The sequence below is a fragment of the Nestor notabilis genome, unplaced genomic scaffold (genome assembly GCF_000696875.1).
Source record: "Nestor notabilis isolate BGI_N333 unplaced genomic scaffold, ASM69687v1 scaffold12212, whole genome shotgun sequence".
In the NCBI taxonomy this organism is placed as follows: domain Eukaryota; kingdom Metazoa; phylum Chordata; class Aves; order Psittaciformes; family Psittacidae; genus Nestor; species Nestor notabilis.
This window is the reverse complement of record NW_009917051.1, coordinates 9,326-32,746: the sequence shown is the minus strand read 5'-3', so window position 1 is coordinate 32,746 and position 23,421 is coordinate 9,326. Positions and strand designations below refer to the sequence as shown.

The following is a 23,421-nucleotide window of genomic DNA, read 5'->3' as shown; positions in this document are numbered from 1 at the left end:
TTAGCCACTTTACAGGACTTTATTGCAAAGAGAAGAAAAATACTCAACAACTACTACTTTGGACATTTCATATACCTACTTACAAATGGATTACAAAAGCAATTCAGGGTAGCACTTTATTTATTATTTTTTTTAAACACATGTGTCTGGGATTTCCAGATACATCAGGTTTTAAAAGTTGTATCCTTTATTAGTGAATCTGAATTCATTGGCCAGTTGCTGAAAAAGTATTTTAAATTGAAAGTTAAAAATTTCGCAAAAAATTCCAGTACTGTATATGTAGTGGAGTATCAAGTTAGGTTTTAGATAGTGCTCATTTCACTACTGTAAAGTAGCAAAAGAGAACCATCGCAGATACAGATAAACGGACAGACAGGCTCATCAGAATGAAGCAGAATGTTTTCACTCCACCAGACTGTACTGTGTGTAGAAATCAGGAACAGGACAGATGGGATAATCCATTGTCAAAGTCTTTATAGTAAACTTAGGTTTACTCTTCTTACTGTACAATATTTAATTCTAAATAACCTGATAAACAGGCATTTAATGAGATAACAGTTAAACAGCCTTGTTCATATTGAACTCTTTAGTTCTGTGGTGTAGCCATCGCAATGCCTCGTGGCAGTTGTCGTAAGCACACTTCAGTATTCTTACACTGTACAAATTTAGTTCCAATGCTCTATGTAGCAGTCCAAGAGAAAACTAGAATGTAGGTAGAGTGCCGTTCTAATTCAGTGGGACATGTAGTGTTATGTGAAGTGATAAAAATGAAAGTATACTTAAACACTGTTGCACGTTCCCTAAGACAGTAAGATGTACACAAATTAAGCTAGAAAACCGGAACTAAGATTTTCTTAACGTACATTCAGCTTGGCACAGTGCAGACTAAATTTAAGACATGAAAGACAAACTGTGTAATGAGCAGAGCTACACTTTAAGTAACATGTTGTTTTTCAAGACGCCAAAATTGCACTCTAGGTTGGTTTTTTTTTGGGAATCAGTTAGCAGAATTTGTAGAAGGGGGAAGAGCTGTACAGGCCAGGTATAATTTATACATTTTCAAAAAATAATCCTACAGTCCCCAAAGGGAAAGATTATTGTCATGGAATGACTCCCTCTACTTGATATCCAATCCTCCTCACGCTGCATTCACTTTTCAGCAACTGTAAATGAGAAAAATAATAGAGTTAAGTGCTTGTACCTCATAAGCAAAAAAAAAAAAAAAAAGGCCAAGTTATTTACATTTACAGTAGACCATATTCACTATTTACATAGCCTTTAAGAGCCCAGTTCTTAGACCACTTTCCTAAGTGCTAATAAAACATCTACTTTAGAGTAAGAAATTGCTTAAATGCTTTCCATTGTGTAATGCTGTCTGTTAGTAAAAAGTTTGCAGCACAATAAATTGACTGGGTATCCAACCTTGATTGCTTTAATGGAGTAAACATTACAAACACAACACAATTACAACCCAGCTCCACTTCCCATGACTGTTGCTACTTTTCCAGGCCAGTGAGAGCTATCTGGATACCATCTACCAGCTGCTGTAAAGTTTTAACTTTGCTATTTTGGGAAGATGAAATGGGAATGGCATTCATAATCCTAAAAAAGTTTGATTTACACAGAAAAATAACAATTTATCATATCTGTATTTCTTTAATTTTTCCAGAATAATTCATTAAATGGTGGTCTCCATATGTAGAACAGCACTTCATGTTCTCACTGTACCAAAAGCTTTTCTCTAACCAGAGGTTCAGATGCTTTCTATGAAATACTTCCAAATTACTGACACATGAAGCAGTGTGCAAATGTAGTAAGAACAGCAAATAAAAACCATAAAGAACATGTAAGAATAGGGTCATTTTTTATCTAATGTCTGAATGTTTTCTGAAGAAAACCATATTAAAAAGATACTAGCAAGCCAGAAGAATTTAAAATGCCCACTCCTTTCCCAAACAGTAGCCAATGGCCATGACTGTTAACTACCTCCAGTTGCATGCTTTCACATTTTGCTCTACTCCAGCAGAGCAACTCCAGAACTACCATTTTACAACACCAGTTTTATAACAAAAACAGCAGTGTTAGTCACATGTACATGTACGCTGTTCCTCTTACTATAAAATTCTGTTTAAAAAGTTAATCTGATCATTTAAGTAATTTTATGCCACAGAATGAACTGTAATAAAATCAAAGTGGTTTAATCACACATTTAAAAGTCGTCCTACAAGACAAACTTACACTTTGTCTTGCCGTCCTCCACCTCCACGCAGTGCAACTGGCTGGCTGTTCTGAGTGAATGCACCTCCACCACGAATTGCACTTGGATGAGTTGGAGAAGCTGCTGGATGCTGGCCAGGGCGGATAGGCTTAGCTGCATGAAAAGAAAAACGACTTACAAATATATACACCACAATTTTATCCTTCATTATTCAAGTTTACTAATACTTTATTTTACAGTATCCCAAATGCAATAATCAAAGTTGAATGCATTTTGAATAAGGAAACAAGTTTAGGAGATGGCATTCTGAGAACATAACAGACTACTGTCAACTCTAACAAGCCCTGAAGAATAGACAAGGTTTTGGTATAATTGTCCCTACTAGACTTGAAGCTAGAAAAGCTTTAGATAACCACTATCTTCACATGTATTATCTGCCCCACCTAATATATTTCCCTGTAAGAGTCCTGTTTCCTGGCAGTAAGAACTGAAATGAGACACACTGCTAGACAAAATTTCATGAGGCTTATATTCCTGGAAGGAATCATTACACCCTGCTGTATTTCCCACATCTACTTGATTGATAAGCCACTAGTTACTCTGCTTTGCAAGTAATTCTGCATACAGATTACTCCACAGATAACACTGCTTCATCAAGTTTTTACAACCATACAAAAATAAAGCTTGGTCTATTATGGAATCAAAAGTACAGTACTTTTGACAAGTAATTCACAAGCTGTATACGCTTTGATAAACAAACTATATTTTCAATCAGTTCTGAACTAGCTTTTAACAGGACATGACTTTACAAAGTTCTGTAATACTAAGCAGAAGCATATAAAGTTTCAGCAGGTAAGAGTGGATATAAAGTACCTATAGGTAGCAACTGCATCAAAGAAGCACTTCTCAAATTCTGCCTTATAGGAAGCTGATCTCCAGTCAGACATAACTAGTTCATCTAGTTATTTAAGTACAAAAGGCTTTATACCTGGGGTAAGCTCACTAGAAAATTCTGTTTGTCTTCTTAGGGATCACTTGAGAGAAAGGTAAGACAGAAGAATACTTGTCTTTGAACCACCACTTGAAGTGACCAAGAAAAAAAGTTTTACAGCTTTATTCTGCAACAGCTTTTTGCAGACCAACAGGGTATAAGCAAGGTTTAACTGAAATGCTCATTCCAGTTGCATTAGCATTGAAGTGTGAAGTCTTGACACAGGAAAGCAAAAAGGCCGGAACACATTGTTACTTCTACAGTAATAGCGTAAGAGGCATAGACAAGTTCTCCACAAGTCACGCACTCTCTCGGGCCCCCACACTTGAACACGCAGGTGAAGGATCACAGCAAGATGACTGTCTTCCCACCACACAGTAAGAAACACTACCAGCTACTACAGATTTCTGAGGTTTTTTTCTATTCTGTTCTCCTAGGGAGGGCTATGGAGTACTACATGTTTTGGAACAAAGAACTGAAAGGGTAATTAGAGAACATGGGCTGTTAGTTGTGGGTTTGTCTGCCCCTCTCCCCCACAAGATCAATGGACAGCAAGACAATTCTGTTGTTGTTTAAGGTGATGGCTTAACCTCTCTCCTTCCTTCAGAATACCTGCTTTGTCTTAGAAATCAGAATGGAATTCTGTTACAGACTTCAGACTCGCATTCAGTGTATTGTTTTGTTCTAGGAAATGGAACACATTCAGGCTAGAATTCTAGGCTCATAAGCCTTTCTCAGCGTGTAAAAAAATCCAGCTACCAGGAAGAGACCCATTTAAAATAAACAAAACACAAAACACAAACAACCATACACCACTATCCACACATACTTACAATATTAACCAAAATATAACTCCATACCCAAAGGGGGCCTACAAGGATGCTGGAGTGGGACTCTTCATCAGGGACTGTAACAATAGGACAAGAGGCAAGGGCTTCAAACTTAAACAGGTGAGACTTAGGTTGGATATAAGGAAGTTCTTTACTGTGAGCGGTGAGGCACTGGAACAGGCTGCCCAAGGAAGTTTTAATGATCCATTCCTGGCAGCGTTCAAAGGCCAAGTTGGACAAGGCCTTGAGCAACCTGGTCTAAGAAGTGTCTCTGCCCAGGGCAGGGGGGTTGGAACTAGATGATCTTTAGGTCCTTTCCAGCCCAAACCATTCTATGATAAAAACCAGATCACGTTCATGCATGCAGTTCCAATCCAACTAACACTGAAAGATGCACACATGCACACAGATTAAAAAAAAAAAAAAAAAGACAGATGAAACTTTAGGGGCATGTGATTCTTTACTAACCTATTTGCGCAGAATGTCCTCTCCTGGCCATATTCTTGGATCTTACAGCTTCCTTTATACGATCTACTTCTTGCTGATACCGTTTGCGATCACGAGAAGCATTCTCTTTGGCTTCCTTCAGTGCAGACTCCAAAGCTTTAACTCTTTCAGCTGTAGCTCTAAGTCGCTTCTCCAGCTTAGGAAGTTCGCAGCGAAGATCTGCATTGTCACGTACCAGCTATAAAACCAGAATTATTTTCTTGGTATCTCTATCTCTCTTCAACCAAACATCCTCTCACCCCTAGCAGTAGGGCTACTGTATTATTTTTGCCTAAGCTTTTAGTAAATCTAATAGTTCACCAGTAAGTTTGTCATTTGAAAATCAGTTATTGTGGAAGAACGTGCTACCCAACATAGGCACTTAATGCCTACATTCTTCAGTCAGACATCCCCAAGACTGATACCAACTCTAAATGCTAACTTGGATCTTCTTCAGTTTAAAAGCAGCTATTTTGTTACTTGCCTACATGTACTTTTAGCTATTAGTTTACTTTACAGGAAAACTTTAGCCTACTGTTTTTTATCAAGAGACATAGTCAAGATATAGAAGTATTTAATTATAAATGTTACTTTATGACCAATATGCATTCGGTTACTTTATTATAAAGCACCTAGAGTAGTTTGGGTTTAATTAGAACTTGAAATTAAGCTTCCTTGTACCTGCTTGTGAACCTTCGTAAGCTGTTCAAGATTATTCTCAAGGAAGGAGATCTTCTGTTTTTGCGCAGCACTGCCTCCTGTATCATCTGAATCAATCTCAGCACTCTGTGGTAACAAAGGCATGGGGAGGGAGAGAGAAGGCCGAGTACAAATCTGAACTTGCATATTAAGATCAAGCCAGAAAAATTACACTGCATCAACATCGATTCCAGTTTAGTTCCACACTGAAATTTATGTAGCGTTCTCAGAAACACCAAGTTTTGCTACAGCACCTCATTACCTTTTTCACTCTAGTAGCCAGATCTTGAACAAACAGCTTCCGGAGATTGTGAAGAGTCTGAAGTTCTTTTGCCTACAATTAAGGACAATGAATTAAAAAACAAACAAACAAGCAAAAAAACCCAAAACAAAACCCCACAAAAAAAACTCTGAAAGGAAAAAAACCCAAAACAAAACCAACAAACCCAACAAATATTTGTTTTGGAATATACTCTATCTTACCACAGTCTCTTCCAAACCCTTTAAATCTTGCCTTGCTTGTTCCCGTCTGTCCTGCATAACCCTAAAAAAGAATAAATTCATTCTGGAACACCTGAACAAAACTGGTAGTTTTAATGTTTCAGGAGACCCGAGTGATGAACACTATATGGTACAAATGAAAAATATCCTTCAGTTGAAGCCCTCAGCTAAAGATGTAGCCAGTAGATGATATGACCCTCACAAATCCATGTGGAGTGGGGTGGGAGTAAGTGAGTTGCAGGAGAAAGAGATGGAAGTACTTTTAAGGAATACAAATAAGTACCTTCAGATGCACAAACTGTAAGTTTCTAGAGCAGGTAAAGAAAGACTCTCAGATGCAGGTCCTAGATGAATATGAGGGGAGATCTTGCCCTACACATGTTCTTAGCTCTGACCAGCTGAGATGACAAGTATCCCATGAGAGATTAAGAACCTTTTCTTTGTTTTGTTCTTACCACCCCACCCCAACGCAGCTGCCAATGCTAGCCTCATGAAAACCAATCTCAGTTTACAGGAATATAGCCTAATGATTATAATTTCACAGAGCTTCTGTCTTCCTACTGTGAAAGCATTTATTGCACTGCTAATGTTCTCTCTCTGAATTACAAAGCAGTTCAATTACTCAGATGACAGGACAGATGAAAGGAATGTGGACTTTTTATGATTCAAGGTCAGATTAGGAGGGCCAGGCACTGCACAAAAATGAAGCATTCCTGTTAAGTAGCCAAAAGCCTTCTTTTCCTCTTGAAATTTCTCCTCACTTGGCCAGTTCCACTACTAGTTCACAGCTAAATCACTGAACATTTGAGGTAATAAAATACTCTAAAGAATATCTCAGCATTCTATCCATTTTCTAGCCCTCATAGTTTTACTTCCAATTTTAAATATGAGGGCAGTGCAAAGGTTCTCTCTTTAACAGGTATGTCATACAGTGGAAGCCCTTCATCCTATTAGGTCACTTGTTTTTAAGATGTCGGTGTTCCCACACACATTTGTTTTGTGCACTATTATCACTTACGTAAGTTCATGCAGTTTTCTACTTTTCTCCTGATCAGTTGCTTTCAACTTCTCATGCTCAACTCTAAGACGTTCCTGTTCAAGCATCATCTTCTGGTTTTGGCTGAACACAGAAAGTAAATCGTATTTTATTTATTTATTTATATATATGTCTCAGTTGAACCTGTCAGATATCACATTCAGTAAAGCAACACAAGTTAGAAAGAGACTGCTGGAGGAGTATGCCTTCCACACTCCTTCCCACTATACTGTGCTTCTATACTCACACAGCCCAGAGACATTCGGCACTTCTAAAATAATGACAGTTACTTACTCTTGAAGTTCAGTGATAAGTTTCTCCTTTGCATCAACTTCATCTCTTAGGCTACTGATTTGTTTCTGATGCGTCTCACGATGGCTCTGAATCTGCTGTTCCACAGCTTGCTATTAGAAAAAACAGTATGTATTATATGCTTTAAGAAGTTGCCATACTTAAAACTAAAAAAAAAAAAAAAAAAAAAAAAAAAACAAAAAGCCACCAAAAAAACAAACAAACAAAAAAACCCCACCAAAACCCAACCCCCAAAACGCAATGAAATTAACTTACCTTGACTTCATTTGCAGTTTGAACCTTATTTAAGTGTTCTTTTTCCATCTCATGGACTTTTTCTAGTAGGGATAGAGGAGAGAAAACAGGTAATTAGGCTATCACAGGGAAGATGGAGCTCATTCCCCCTTCCCAATGCCTTAAAATTGGGAAAAAGTCCCCTCCCACCACAAAGATTAACTAAATCAATAGCATCTTTAATTTAACCTTATCCATAGCAGTTCTTCCCAAAATCAAATATTTTCTCACTGATTAATTCTATATGATTGATTCATTCTCAAGCAAAAAGCCACTTTATATATATATATACTCCCTTCAATCTGAACAGAACAATTGCCTATTTATCATTATATACTTTAAAGATGGTGGTGGGTAGGGTGTAAGGAGGTAATTCCTACCCTGTGCTCGGAGCTGAACTAATTCTTCACTAAGAGAATCCACAGACTCTTCCAGTTGCCTCTTTTTCTGTTCCACATTCTGAAGGTACTCAGTCAATGACTTGATCTTTGCTTCATGCTTGAGAATGGAAAGATTCATTTACTTTGGAACTAGGTATCATAGAATTATATCTGCATGAACAGTTTATATTTAAACAAATAACTTGATCTCAAAACAAAAATAATACCCATTAAACTTTACATATATGACTATTCAAGTAGGTCTGTGATGCAGCCTGTAAGATAATGGCTTTATTCTGGACAGAAATGGAATACAGTTTTGACTGGGAGAAGGGATATTTTAATGTTAAGTATTATCAGAGGCAAGAGCAGCCCACTGTGTTTAGAGGAGGGCACTGTAATATACATCTCCCAGTTTAAAAAAAAAAAAAAAAAAAAAATGATGACCACCTGTATGTAAAACAAAACATAGAAAATTAATTGCACATGTAGCTCACAATTTTCAGAGCTGTTAGAAATCACATTATTGATTTTTTCTAACAATTGCATTAAAATGGCCTTTGTTGCATTAGAAGTAAATTCAATGCGCTGTGCAAGCCTACTCTAATTTTACTGCGCTGTTGCTACCTCTCCCACTTCCAACTTGCTCTATTAGTAGGCAGAGTGCTCACTAGCCACTGCTTCTGTAAGACTTGTGTTTGTAAAGAAACCTGTGATGGAGAACATGTGGACCCTACTATTTAATACAAGTTCCACAAAACATTCTCAGGCTACAGACATACTGCAGAAATCCTGACCTCCTGTCACACAATTACTCAGAAGCATCCAAAATGAAGAGAATCTTACGGCTGATCGCTCATAATATACTTTGTTAGGTATCAAAAAGAAACTGCAACATTCTTCTTTTCCCCAGCAGGTTAATGAATTCCCAAGGACATTCAGAAAGTGTATTGTAAAGAAACATTTACCTGTGAGATACGGAGCTGACAGGCAGCTAACTCCTTTTCGTTTTCTTCCATTTTCTTATTGCTTTCAGTCTGTGTGCCTTCTAACTGTTTGCAACGTTTTACCATTGTTTTTACTTCCGATTTCATTTTGCTAATGTACAGTCTCGCAACTGTGAATTCTTCATCTATCATGCCAGTTCCCTCAGGCTGCTGGAAAGTGTGGAATGGCACATTTAGAAAGCTCAGATAATGAAAACAAATTAAAGGCAAGCTGAAGCAACTTAGTGCCCAACACACATCCATCCCCAGCCTTAACTGACAGAGCTTTTAAACACAAAAATGTAACTTTTTCAGATAGATTATTCAGCAGTTTGCACGAAGGTAATGAGTCACATGAAGAGGGAAATACGGTTCACTATAGATTTCTAACACTGCTTACATTCTTGTCCTACAGTGATCTTTAGTTTTAACTTCATTTCAGTTTCTCATTCTGTTTTTAATGTAAGTATCATCCCAATTGCCACGGTAGGTCAGCATTAGATCTCCAAGGTGATGCTGTTGATTATGACCACTTCATACGGCAATTTAATAATATGAATGAAACCACTACTTCAGAAAAAATATCATACCTGCTCGTGTCTTTGCATAATCACATTCTGTCTGGGACCCGATTAAGTCAGAGCATAAGCAATGGATAAGCTTATGCCCAAACCATTAGTATACATGAGGCTTCCTATGGTGGTTTTTGCCATACTAAGAAAACTCACCCCACAGTATCCACAATGTATGTAATACATGGCATTAAAAATTGCACTGACTAATCTTTACCTTGACATCATTATTTCCTACTGCAATTCCTATCTCTGCAAGATCTTTTAGTAAGGAGGCCATCATTTCTGTTGCTCGTTTCTTCTGATGGTTGGTCATTTCTTTAAGTTTCTGAAGCTCTGCATCTATACTGGCTAGAGTGACCTACAGAAAGAAAGAAATTACATTTCAATAAGCAAAACACACTCTTGTATTTAGAACTAGTTTCATACTATTTAAATACAGCAACATGTGGCTGCCTAGTGAAATGTCCCGTTTTCATGTCTAAAACCAGTCTGGTATCAATGTATGTGAATATACCATATAGTAAAAATTTAGAAGTCCTAGAGTACATTTCTTTCAGAAGAAATACTGTCAAGTGCTGGAGACAGAGGCCTTCATCTCACAAAATATAATCTTATAACTCTGCAACAAAAAATGACAACATTGTTTAACAGCAGTTATATATAGCTAAATATTGAAGAATTGCTTTTTTTTTTTTTTTTTTTTTAAGGAAAAGGTACATGGAGAGCAAGTCCAACACTTTTCACTATATTTTGCCAAAGGAGAATCATTTCACCCTTTCCTGCAGAGCTCTTAACTCTTTCCTACTTTTCAATCACAAAATGACACTCAGTTCTGAGAATTCATATGCACTATGCTTACTCTAGAGCGGTTTTTGAGCTGCTGTGGTTGCAATGGCTGCAGCTGAGAAGTTTGCATACTCAGAAGCTGTGTGCTCTTTGTTCTCCAGTTTTTAAAAAAATGCCAGAAGTTTTACAGCAGGAAAGTTTCAGCCAGTGATGATACCAAAGGATGGTTACTGCATGATTTAGCTATGACAGACTGAGAACACTGAAATGCCTTCATTTTACTACATCTCAGAACAGTTGTTGTTTTCTTGAGGATTGAGTTATTCATGATACTCAATGGATGTCAGTTGTAGTATCTAGAATCATTTGACTATCTATAAACTAGTTAAAACCAACAATGCAAATAAACAACCACCACCATGAAGAAAAAAAAAAAAAAAAAAAAAAAAAAGAATCAAACCACACTTCATTATGATACACACATACAGCTAGCCTGTTCCACCAAGTTTTAAATGCTGCTTGTAAGATCAGGGATCTGACTTTCAGCCAACCTTCAAGTGATGTAAGTTACCAATGAAGATTACATAGCTCAAAATACTTAGAAGTTTAAAGAGAAGTTTCATGATCTCATCAACATCACTTTAATGCCAGTGTTCTACCTAATCAAATCTTACTAACTGAAAATTGAAAGCCACACTCACTAGGGAGACCCAGACTCACTCAAGAGTTCAAGAGGCTTGTGCCATCACATATTCTGTCTGCAAATGCCAACAAACACGCTGATACTTTCCAGTACTTAGAATTTTAGAATAGTGGGTAGTGTATTAACTTTTTAAAACTGACCAAAGTTTGCCAAATAATTGGCTACCAAAACTGTCAGTCAATTCAGAAACTATGCAGGTATGTAAGGAAGTATAAGGTATTCATCCTGTGGGACCAGTGCTGCATCTGTATTTTAACCGGAGCAATCTTTTGGAATATGTCCTCAATGTTCAGGACTACTCCTTTCAGAAAGTACAATAAACAGCCTATTTTTGAAGGCATCAAGATTAAGGTATTTTAGGTGCCATAAATGCAGCATGCAAATACACATTCCTTTCAAGAAAAGCTGTAGCGTGTTCACTGCAATTTCAAGATTGGAAGGAGCAGATTCTTAAGTTAGGATTACCCAAACTGCACCAGAAAGACAAAGAAAACTGAGTCAGATCACCTGCATGTAATGAAAGTGTTAACTTCCGATATCTAGGATTTTTCTGAATACCCTTCAGGCAGTAAAATGCTACAGGTGCTAAAAAAATGATAGCTATCAATGTCAACATTCACTATGCATTTTTCTCAAGCTTACTGTTTAAAAAAAAAAAAACAAAACAAAAAACCAACAAAAAAAACAACAAAGAATTTTTAAAAAATCATCCTTTGCTAAAAATAAAGGAGTTTTAGACTTAAGCTCCCATTTTCCCTTGTGAAAAACCTTTAAATGACTTCAAGCAAGAAATCCAGGTAAGGCAAGAAAAGTTATACTGGAGACTGTCAGTCATTTCTTATGCCATTTTCATACCGATTTTTGATTGAGTTCATCACTAAGCAGTTCATATTCCTTTGCCTTATCTTCTACTTCCTGAGACTTCTGATCATAATTGACAGCTAATTCTTCAAGGGCTTGTAACACCTCTTTCACTTCCTCTTTAGAGGCATCATTTTCAGCCTGAAGGCGATTCAGCTCTGCTTGCAGGTTGTCTTGGTCCCGTCTGGTAGATGCTAGAAGCTGCAACATTGATAGAGATTCGTATAAAATTACAACAGATAATAATCTCGAAAATCCTATGTGTAAATTTAATCTTATTAATGCTTGTAGCTACTGCAATAATTTATACCTACATTTTTAGTATCTAGCAGCATGCAGTAAGGATGCCAAGGAGAGGTACAATGAGTATCACAAACAATTACATTTATCACCTATATTAAGTATTTTCAAAATGGAAGTTATTACAAATCAAGACACATAAGGACAGCAACCGGAAATGGAATACTGCAAGTTCTCAAAAAAGCCACTGCACACTACTCATGAGGCTGAAACTGTCAACAGGCTAGGGACTAAACTTTCAGCATTTTAACCACTGGGTCCTCAGGAATAACTAGACAAAGGGAATAGGTGTTAAAGAGGCAGATTAATTTATTTAAATAAGATTAAACAGTAGCTCCAACTTCCCAAGTCCTCGACCCATTTTTTTCTTGCCATGTACAAAGTAATTATAATTTTTTAATCTTTGTGCTAGACAGAATTCTTTTTTCTAGTATCTTGGCTAAAGGAAATTAACAATTTCATTATTAATAGGTGTTTTCCCTATCTAATTAAGTTACATCACTGGTAACGTATGCACAAATCATTTGAATATTCTAGCAAGTATGGCTGAAGGGGGCCTACAAGGATGCTGGGGAGGGACTTTTCATTAGGGACTCTAGTGGTAGGACAAGGGGGAATGGGTTTAAACTTAAAGAGGGGAACTTTAGGTTAGATATAAGGAAGAAGTTCTTCGCAGTGAGGGTGGTGAGGCACTGGAATAGGTTGCCCAAGGAAGTTGTGAATGCTCCAACCCTGGAGGTGTTTAAGGCCAGTCTGGACAGAGCCTTGGGCGACATAGTTTAGTGTGTGGTGTCCCTGCTCATGGCAGGGGGGTTGGAACTAGATGATCTTAAGGTCCTTTCCAACCCTAACTATTCTATGATTCTATGCTTCATTTTTCATTATAGGCCATTACATTTCCCTCCCCTCCTCTCTCTGTACAGCAACTGACCATGAGTAAACTCTGAAATGGATTTCTTAAAGTAAATCAAGGTATATTCAGTTTTGACAAACTGCTAACTTTGCATGGGGAAAACAACTGCCGTTATCTTTGCATAAAACATTTCAATTCCTTCAGTCTTCATGGATACTTAAGGTTCAAGGAAACTGGTTTAAGTTTAGCCATTAGTACAGAGTAACTGGAGGGAATGAATAGGCAGAACGTTTAGATCAAGAGAACTATTGCAAAGTAGTAAGCTGTCCTACTCCCTAGTCATAAACTGTGACCTAATCACAACAACATCTCAAATTTCTTTAAAGGAAAGACAAATAAAAATAAAGATGCAAGAGTGAAACTTACCTCTTCCTGATCCAACATTTGTGTTTTCAGTTTTTCTACTAGCTGGCTCTGCTGATTAATTTCTTCATCCTGCAGTTCAAGTAAGACTGTGTTCAATAAACTGATAAATACCACTCAAAAAATAATCCAAGAGACAGTAGATGTTAGATATTTAACTTTTCCATATTCTGAGACAATTACACAACTGAAAGCAATAAAAGTAAACCTTTTGATTTCAGTGGCTTATCCATTAGGCTCTTTGCCTGGCACATACGTGTAAAACACCATGCTTCAAAGACAAAACTCCTACACGTGAGCTTTTGTAAGTTTTCTCCAAGTTGTTCTAACTTCCAAGAAAGAATTAAGGTTTAACTAAAGGATTTTTTCCTCTCCAAATTTAGTACTATTGCTTTAATTTAAAATTATGTTCAAATAAAATACGTGTAACATGCAAGGAAAACACCTGCTGTTTTCAAATTACACATATCCCTGCTTTCTCATTATTTTCCTCTTTCTGGTACAGTATTGTTCCAAAAGTCGAGAACGTTCTATACCCAAAAATACCACTCAAGATTTTCATTAACTTTTCCTTCCTAACTTTCATCTTTTTTTTTTCCTACGTACTGATGCTTTACTTTTCAGGACTTTTTTTTTTAGTAGCATCAGACAAGACAATTTCGATTTCTCTTAATCACAGCTTCAGAACTGGAGCAGGCACTCCCAGCAAATACTTAAGCAAGCTGTATTAACAAATGAAGACTGTCAAATTAAATATTATATAATGTAGTTCAAGATATATTTCCAAGAGGTCTTACAAAAAATAAGAATGGCACACCTTGTCATCCAGTTGTTTGTATAGTTTGGCAATTTCTTCCTCACATTTTCTTCTCTCAGCATCAGTGAAATTGCCAGTTACACCAATTGTGGTAGCTGGCTTATCATTAACAACAGTAATATCCTTATCCACTGCAAAAGCTTCCAAGTTGGCCTTCTCCTTGTCAAACTGTTCATCAACTGGCACAGTTTCCCCTTAAAGAAAAGAATATACTCAGTTTTAGTATGGTCAGCCATGTGGTATCTTCCATAAAGTTAGCCTTGAGAATTATTACATAGTCCCTACTAACAGTAGTGCTCCACGTTCAACAAGCAATCGAGTTCATGTGATTAGATGGTAAAAAAAAATCAACCAGTAGATCACCCAAACTATCTCCCGCTTACCACAGAACATTATATTTCATGCAGTTACTCTGCCATGAGCTCCAAATCTCAAACTCTATCTTCTGGAAACGCACCTAAGTTGCCCCAAAGACAGAAAATCCTTTCTTTTCCCTTGGCAGTCTATTTTGCTAGGTAACCATATTTACTTTTGAACTGCTTTGTTTCTAATTTAATTTTTTTTTTCAGTTACACTTTTACCCTTTTATGTTCATTAAACCTTTTCTGATGAGAACACTTTACTAACATTATGTAGAAAAAATACCACATGCTTATCAAGGCACTTCTCTGGTAAACGAAACTAAATTCTTTAGTGCCTTATTACAGACTATTTTATGCTCTCCTTGGGGCTCTTTCCAACACTCAAGTGTAGTTCTTTCAGAATGTTGACACAAGATACTGAACATTTCAGGTGTGCCCTCATGCCGTCTCGATAGAAGACTTTTAATAACTAACAAAAAAAGCCCCAACCAAGAAAAAAAAAAACAACAAAACAAAACCACACAAAACCCGAACATACACACAACCAACCAGAAAGGAAAAAACAAACAAAACAGAAACCCACATGTATTAAACTTCAGTAAGCTCATTTTTCTCAGATTTACATCAAGATATGTGCACTTGTCTACAAGACTGCAAGATCATCTTCTATAGCTGCCAAATTCCAGAATACATTTGTTAATATGACCCACATTCCACCTCCCCTGAATTTAAGGCTTCATATTTAACTTGCATTTTCTCCAACACTTGAAAATGATAAGAAGTTAATTATTCAGGAAGAAGGAATGGGCACACATTCTGTGCTGTCAGCAATTTTGGCGGTTTGGGTGGGTTTTTTGCTTATTAACCTGTCTGAGTTTTAAACCAGGACAAGATCTTATGATATTAATTTGAATTGGAAAACTGAACCATAGGAAATATTTTACTTATTTTCTGCATTTGCAATTAATATCATTCTTTCTCCCCCAGAATAATTTTTTTTAGAATGTATGTAACTCTAGGTCTGCTAGAAAACCCAGTCTTGATCAGCCTAACATCAATACACTTGCAGACATCTGTGCCATTAAGTGATTACGTGACGTTGTTCCAGTTGCAATACAGTGAAAAATATGAAGTTCCAATGTCAACTTAATATCCTGGCTTTAATATTCTTATTACTGTCTTGCATAGTCCTTTTACTTTTACTATCCAGAAGACTATTCAGTGTCTGTCGTCTTGCTTAAAATTGGCAGAATAAAAGTCTAACTGCTTCTCACCGTTCCGCCACCTGTTGAGTTCATTTTCTAGCCACTGTATGGTGTTACGCAGAGTCTTGTTTTTCTCTTTTTCTTTCTCATACTTTTTCTTCCACTGTTCTGCAGTGAGCTCCACATTGACACAGACTGTGTTCTTAATGGTCTTTGCTCTGCACAGAAAAAGCAAAAAGATCTGAAACTTCATTTTTAAACAAAGGAAGTAAAGGCTATTTAACAAAGTTTCTACAGAACACTAGTGAAAGTGCAAACACCCCCACCTCTTCCAAAAAGCTTATTTCTATTCCTTGTCAACTCACTATTCTTTCAGTTAGACTGATATAACTGTTAACGGACAGAGTGATAAAATAAACTTTGGGAAGGCTGAAATATCTCAAGCTGGTTGAGTTTGGAAAAAAAAAAAGCCACTTATTTTCACCTGGAAGGATTCTAATCAGGATAGTAGTTCACAGCTTTGAGCAAAGCAAACATTTCTCCATTGGAAAGCATAGTACCTTCAGGGTATGAACGATGGTAGCTTATTTAAGCAGCAGCTCATTTTAACCTAAAAATCCATGAAGTTCTTAGATCTCCCATTAACCAAAAAGGTGTTACAAGCTAGAAGGTTCAGATGTGACTGTCTACGTTCAGTCAGGTGAATCTCATTCAAAGACCTTAGGTTTGGAGATGAAACTACAGACACTAGAACATATATTCATGAAGTCAACATACAGGTTGTACTTTAGTGCCATACCTCACTTACCTCAGTAATTTTTCTATACAGTCTCCTGCTAACAAATTCCCCACACCAAAGATTAGAAGTGGTAATAAGCTTAATGGTAGTCTGAAATCTTCTCCCCCCATTACAATTCCTATAGGCACCTTTCTGCAAGGCCTTACTGGGGCTGATGACTACCAAAAAGCACATGATTTTCTACTAAGTTACGTGATATTTACATAGGCTTCAGTTACTACAAGCTGAGGGTTTCAATATAGAAGGTTGAAGGTTCAATCCCTAGAAAGTTGAATTAATATACCAGACTAACTACAGTGGCTGAGATAGAAGAGTACTCTGTTAACTCCTGAAGAAGTCAAGAGCACAAGACAAAAAAACTACAGAGCTATGCCTGGAAGGCATTTTTCAACAGGTCATTCAAGAAATACTTAGAGGAAGGGAAAAAGATCTCCTAGATTCTAAAAGGAAACCGATAAACCTCCACTGTTGCAGAGCGCAGTCATTACTCCACAACCACTAATTACCCATATTCTGCAGGTTTTTAAGAACTTCTGAAGTCATCTAGTTGACTTTCCATAATAAACAATTTCTCTGAAAAGACCAGTAAAAACTATCTTGTTGAACTAAAGTGCTTCCACTTAGTTAGTTACACTAACAGTTACTTAGGTACACTAACATCAATAACCAGATGAGCCAAGTAAAATGCTGACAGTTCCTGCAATGTGTTCCAGTAAATTAACTGGTTAAATCTAGCGGTCAGGAACTGGAGAATGATGATGAAGCACTAATAATAGAGTGGTAAAGAAGAGATACCTAACAAAATACCAAATTTGAAATGGGTACTTATAAATTCAATTACAAATGACACAGGAATGTAGAAGTATTAACTTAAGTGGTACTGGAATGCTAGATACAGAAAACAGAGCAGATGATGTAATAAGATTTTTTTATACAGTATGAGATAAGAAAGATCACAACACTTCATCACACATGCACTGAAGAATTACAGAAAGAAACAGTCTAATTAACTTGGTTTAAGAATCTTAACAGAGTAACTTATTTCTCATTCTGTATTTATTTTTGAGCATAGTAAGTACAAAATATTAAGTCATTTACAAAATAGTAAGTCATTTACTCACCTTTGGCCAAAGAGAAGAGTAGATTTAGTTTCAGATTCATTGTACGATGATGGAGAGCAGCAAATAACAATAGTGGTTCTGCAATTACCCCCTAGTGAATCTTGAAGGATTCTGGTCATTTTGCTATCACGATATGGAACATACGTCTATCAAGAAAATGGTTAAATGAATCAGTCACATTTTTTCAGACACATTTAATTTGTCAAGATAAGAACTAAGCTTTTGTTATATATAACTTCATTAGAAAGACATTAAGTTCTACTTTAGTTTATAAATCATAAGAAGGAACACACATGGGAGGATATAAAATTGTACTTCTATGCCTGGTAGCTTTTAAAGCACAAGAAAACTTTCAGTATGATGCTTAGATCCCTCAACATTAAATGTAACTTTACTGATCATCAATGTCAACACAGGACAAGACTAACGGCTATTTGCAATGTGTTGATGCAACTGGATTACTTTCAAAGACTCGGTGCGTATCTGAGATTAGTACAGTGTTCCTTCATAATATCATGTTCAGAGACGCAAGCCTTTAACCTGGAAGTATAAAAATACAAGAGTACTTACACTGCTTTCAGCCAAAGCTGAGATGACATTTCCAAGAGCAGACAATGACTTGTTGATGTTCTTGGCCTCATCCAGCACAGCACCTTCTGCTCCAGTTTTACTAACCTATACAATATTGCAGTAAATTACTAAATGCATCTTCAAAAGTCACCTTCCACATGCAATGTAAGTCTTAAGTAATCAAGCCAGTCTCCCTGACTTTATGAAGTACTCATAAGCAAGTTGGATTAAAAAAAGCAAACTCTTCCTCACTCTTTTCCTGATTCTCCATCTATTTTTCATTCAAAACTCAGTGTTTGAAGATGTTTCTGATTTTTTAAACTACATATTCTACATGCAAAGTATGCCTTCTTATAGAAGGTAAGTGTATAGTTACAAACTTCTGTCAAACTTCAAAAGCTGTTTGAAGTTTGTCAGAAAGTTTGAATTCCTTAAAAGGAAATAACCTTTATCAATAGTTTGTCCACAGGTCATCCTTAAAAACAAACAAACAAGTTACCTCAAAACAAACAAGAAAAAAAACCCAAACCCCAGAACACCAAAACTAAACCCCCATATCAAACCCCAAAAGACACACCACCCACTCAGAAAAATATACCAGCGTCTTTACTAGCAAGAATTCGTGAGAACAGATTTTAGACACTGAATATGACCTGCATGAATGCTCTAGAAATGTACATAGATATCAGCAGAAATGTGACAAAAATTTACCCTGACACCGTTATATTTACCTTAGCTCTTCTGCCTCAAGGGCTGAATTTGACTTACAACCCTCCCTTTACTGTTCTCCCCAAGCTGCACTCATGACTACAGCTAAGCAATTCTATTTGCCTATGTTTAAACCAACCCAAAACAAGGAATCAGAAAACCTCAAGTATTTAAAAAAAATCCTAGGGAAACACAAAAGCAAAGTTTGAAATAAAAAGTGAAAGGAAAAAAACTACAGTGAAATGAGGCCTGCAACCAGCCCTTTACTTTTAACTTTTTTCTCACTTAAACTCTTCTAGTTTCATACTCATTAAAGAAGAAAAAAAAGACCATTACTAAGAAACACATTTCAGAAAAAACACAGGAATAAAGACAACAATAGGTCAGAGAACAACTACACAAGGAAAGACAACAGCAAGCAGAAAGGACTGAAAAAAACTGGAGAAAAGACAGGGATAAACCCAGAAGCAAAGATGAAAAGAATGTCAAAAGTCCAGCTCTTAAAAGGCTGACTGCAGTCTGTAAATGATACAGAATAAGCAAATTGGTACATCTTTCCTTCGTTGCTTTAAGTCACTGACAGAGGAAAGCAAGCTGCCATTTTAAACAATGTTATTCAGAATTTCAAATTAAGAAACTTGATACCATTACATAAGAAAATTCAGGTATTCCACATCCATACAACTCACTCTAGTCCAGTACCTGGCTAGCTGAGATACCTGTACACTTTGCTCTCACAGATACCAAGACTGAACTCTAGCCTATTTCCCCACCCTATTCCCTATTTACAAACCCTCACTGCAGAAATGCAGAGCAGTTTAAAGAGGTAGTATTAACAGCCAACCCAGACTAGGATTCAGAAAGCATATTCCAAAGTAAAAATGAAAACACGTCAGGGATGACAACTGGACAATCAGTATTACACTAATGTAAAATATTTGACTGTAAATAATAACCAGAGTTTTTTTGGAGCAGAAAAGAAATTTAGAGTTACCTTTTCACTACCTGCCAAGTCCACAAGGTAAAGTTTTCCACTTAGTTTCTGTTCTGTTTGAGTATTCTCTTGTTTTACATTAATAAGAAAAATACTATGACTTCGGGAGCTGTGTTCATTCATATCTATAATCCAAAATATATCAATTGTCAAAAATAATCGTACAGCCAAACTAATTTAACAAAACAGCGTCTTCCCACATTGAAGAGACAGATCTAAAGGTAATGAAGTGGTATAGAGTAATTTCTCAATGACAATAAAACTAGAGGCAGCAAACCCAGAAGTATCATTTAATTGAATAAAAAAGATCTAGTTTCCCTTGGGCTCACCAATAAGATCTGCTAGCCTGTCAACTATGTATTCACAATTTACTTTATTAGAATGGAAGCACATTTACATTCTGATACCAGAACATATATATTTTGGGTAGACTTACAATGCATCACATTTTATCCTACTGCGAAAACTTGAACTAGATGGCCATGGCCTTTCAGCCCTTTCTCATTTAAATAACTACTGTCCCCTCTGCTGTGAAACATGCAGAATAAACAAGACATTCAATTTAAAGACAGATTTTAATTCAGTAACAAAATTTAAGCTGACTGCAAGCTGATTGAGAGCATCTGCCTATTTCTTCTTCCTTTTAAAGATACTTCCCTCACAAGCCTTAAAGGACCAGCTCATTGATGCCACAGATGCAACTCAACACAGAACAATATTCTTCCATCCAAATTTCTGCTATTTCCTCCGTTAGTCTGGTTCCCACTTCAGAACCTTACTATCTAGGATCAATGAAGTGGAAGTGCAGGACTGAGTCATTCCTTAAAAGGAACATCATATTTTTCTTTTCAATCCTTAACCAAAAAAACCGAGAAGAAAAAGCTTTTATTTTCCCGATGACTGTATATTCTTTCTTTTCCTGAATAAAGAACTAGACACAGGAAGATTGTGAAACTTGACAATCTCAGCGAGTTCTGATAGTCACTTCGGTTGCTAAGAAGTATTATTTTGCATGCACCTCATCTTTCCTTTTTCTCTCTTTTTTTTTTTTTTTATTTTTAAAGCATACCAGAAGCAAACTGATAAAGCACAGAAGGAGATGAAAGATGATACTTACTTGTAACTGCTACATGCCGGTTTGATTTTCCTTCGTCTATAGTATCCATAACTTCTTCCGGACTACATACAAAACGCTCTGTGCAACCCTTTTTTAAAAAAAAAAACAAAAAAACACAAACAAAAAACCAAAAACATAGGCAAAACATCACCACAACAACAAGCCAGAAGTAAATGGTGTACACTAGAGAGGTGCAAGATAAAAGCGTATCAGATTGATGCTCACCTTTACATAGGGAACTCTATTTTTGTCCTCATGAACAGAAAGATTGGTCTTTGAAACTGGAAGAGAAAAAGTTCTAAAGCTAAGGTATATATGATTTCTTTGCAAACTGAATGAGCTGTGTACAACACACATTCAAGTCACAGATGTTATTTCTCAGCAATGCTTTTTTATGTACATACACATGAAATAACCACTACTGCAGCTTTAGTAGTATCATAAAAATTATCTCCACGCTTTCGCATTTTGATGTATCCTTATTATAGATTAGCATACTGCATACCTATCTTAATATCATAAGATTCGTTTTTAATATCTCTCTCCAAAAAAATTTATTTTTCATGTTCAATATAAATAAAAGGCTTACCATCCAAAAGGTCCCTTATTTTATCCAAGTATATTTCAAAATATGACACCTAAAAGTGGAAAGGGGAATAAAGATACAGCATCAGAAAGCAAAATTGCTTTGCTTTTTGATCACAAGGATCAGCTTGATTACTGCAACCTCCCACATAGGAACACATCTAGCTCAAGTCCTTAAGGCTGAACTAAAATACACGCTTAATAAGAAAAAACTCTTATTAAGAGCTTCAAACACTATCAGCACTGCTATAAGTTATCAGGATAGCTAACATCAATACTTAACAGAAATACAATTAAAGTGTTCGCATAATTCTTAAGAACAGTCAGTTACATCAGAAATAAATCACATTATCACATTTCCAAATTACAGGCATTTGAAACATATACAGAACATCCATTTAACCACAGGCTACTTCCAATTTTAATATAGATTAAGTAAGTAATGAGGAAAAGCTTACCTTAATATGAAACTCAAGATTCTCATCCATAGAGTAAATGTAATTAAAAATATCTTGCACTATTCTTGGAATAATTCCCATACCATCAGGGTCATGAAGCTTCCCCTTATTAGAAAAGGATACAATAAAAATGAAACATTCATACCGAATCCAACATCACAAACAGTGTACAAAGGCAAAACAAACAGCTAACAGATAAATAAGTTTTAAAATGCTGACACGTATGATGCACTTATTTTATCTATAAAAGAAAGACTTCACTATCCATTTAGCCCCAGCATTCGTCAGGAGGGAAAAGAACAGCCTCAGAAATCTCCTGAACTACTAGAAGTGAAAATGTACTGTTAACATAATTCTTCCATTTCTTATCCTCGGGCTGAAGAAGTACAATAATTGCCACTGTCCTAAAAAAACATTTTGGGTATCATGGAAAGGCAAAGAAAATTACAATAGCAAGATGAAAACAAGCAGACATCTTTATTTTGAGAAAGATTAAGACTATTGTGACAAAAAAAGAGATGACACTGACATGAAGAGGAAAATTATTTTAAGATTTCTTACTTCCATAGTGTGTGTCTTTCCAGATGACGTTTGCCCATAAGCAAATATTGTACCATTGTATCCCTCAAGTACATCTAAAGGGAAAGAGTATTTTCATTAGAGTTTATTTCCTTCTTCTAAAGGAAAGTAAAATGAAATATAATGCAAGTAGGCAGTTCCTAAAACATTCAGCAAGTTAAATCATTCAATGTTTGGGAGCTCTGTGCTAGAGTTGGGAAGAGGGAGGGTTTTCCTCCCTACCCCTTTTAATGCATTAAGTCATCATTGACTGCGTTTTAGAAGCTTACTGTATAAGAAACTCTGTTCCTTCAACCAGGAAAATCAGGACTCCAAATTCAGAAGCAAAAAGGAAATCAATATAAGGCTGAACAGACAGTCGTTGATAACTCCTAAGAAAAAACCATACACAAGAATGCAGTAGTATTTTCTGCCTTCAGGAAAGTTTCATCATCCAATTGTGAAGAGAATGGGCTATGCCATAAGTTTCAAGCACCTTACTTTTGGCTGTAAATTTATAGTTCAAATTATGAGAGAACCAACTCAAAAAATCTAGATTGAGGGGTGAGGGGCTGGTGGGTCAATTTGTTTGCAAGTTAGTTACTGTAGAATCATATCCTGCAGAATTTCTGTTTTCCAAAAACAAGCATGAGATATTCCAAATAGGGAAGTCTCTGACACCCCATCATTCCCATCATCCATTTCTACAACCAGAGCTCATTTGCCACCTGATGCGGCATGGCCTAGAAATGCCACACAGAGATGAGATTTTTAGATGGAGAAAGTGAGCAGCATTACAACTTAGTTACCTCCAGTTTTTAAGGAGCAAACTTCTGATCTAATCCTGATTACTATTTAACTCATTAAAGGGTTAAACACTTGCAGCAGCATGGATTTTCCACAGTAATCCACTT

At 36.4% G+C, this 23,421-nt stretch overlaps 1 protein-coding gene across 1 annotated transcript in view; it reads right to left on the bottom strand.

Moving 5' to 3' along the window:
- KIF5B (kinesin family member 5B) overlaps nt 1–23,421 on the bottom strand; it is a 25,279-nt gene continuing 1,858 nt past the window's right edge. The window contains exons 3-26 of the mRNA XM_010024911.1: nt 22,511–22,584; nt 21,950–22,054; nt 21,496–21,544; nt 21,132–21,187; nt 20,907–20,994; nt 19,790–19,914; nt 18,088–18,192; nt 17,518–17,663; nt 15,667–15,815; nt 14,031–14,224; nt 13,217–13,285; nt 11,632–11,838; nt 9,502–9,645; nt 8,695–8,883; nt 7,727–7,844; nt 7,329–7,390; nt 7,056–7,165; nt 6,744–6,845; nt 5,708–5,768; nt 5,487–5,558; nt 5,207–5,311; nt 4,508–4,724; nt 2,239–2,371; nt 1–1,163 (exon numbers count right to left, since the gene is read on the bottom strand). Of these exons, the coding sequence (XP_010023213.1) occupies nt 1,157–1,163; nt 2,239–2,371; nt 4,508–4,724; nt 5,207–5,311; nt 5,487–5,558; nt 5,708–5,768; nt 6,744–6,845; nt 7,056–7,165; nt 7,329–7,390; nt 7,727–7,844; nt 8,695–8,883; nt 9,502–9,645; nt 11,632–11,838; nt 13,217–13,285; nt 14,031–14,224; nt 15,667–15,815; nt 17,518–17,663; nt 18,088–18,192; nt 19,790–19,914; nt 20,907–20,994; nt 21,132–21,187; nt 21,496–21,544; nt 21,950–22,054; nt 22,511–22,584 (2,687 nt within the window). The 3' untranslated portion in view covers nt 1–1,156. The remainder of the gene's footprint in view (nt 1,164–2,238; nt 2,372–4,507; nt 4,725–5,206; nt 5,312–5,486; nt 5,559–5,707; nt 5,769–6,743; nt 6,846–7,055; nt 7,166–7,328; nt 7,391–7,726; nt 7,845–8,694; nt 8,884–9,501; nt 9,646–11,631; nt 11,839–13,216; nt 13,286–14,030; nt 14,225–15,666; nt 15,816–17,517; nt 17,664–18,087; nt 18,193–19,789; nt 19,915–20,906; nt 20,995–21,131; nt 21,188–21,495; nt 21,545–21,949; nt 22,055–22,510; nt 22,585–23,421) is intronic.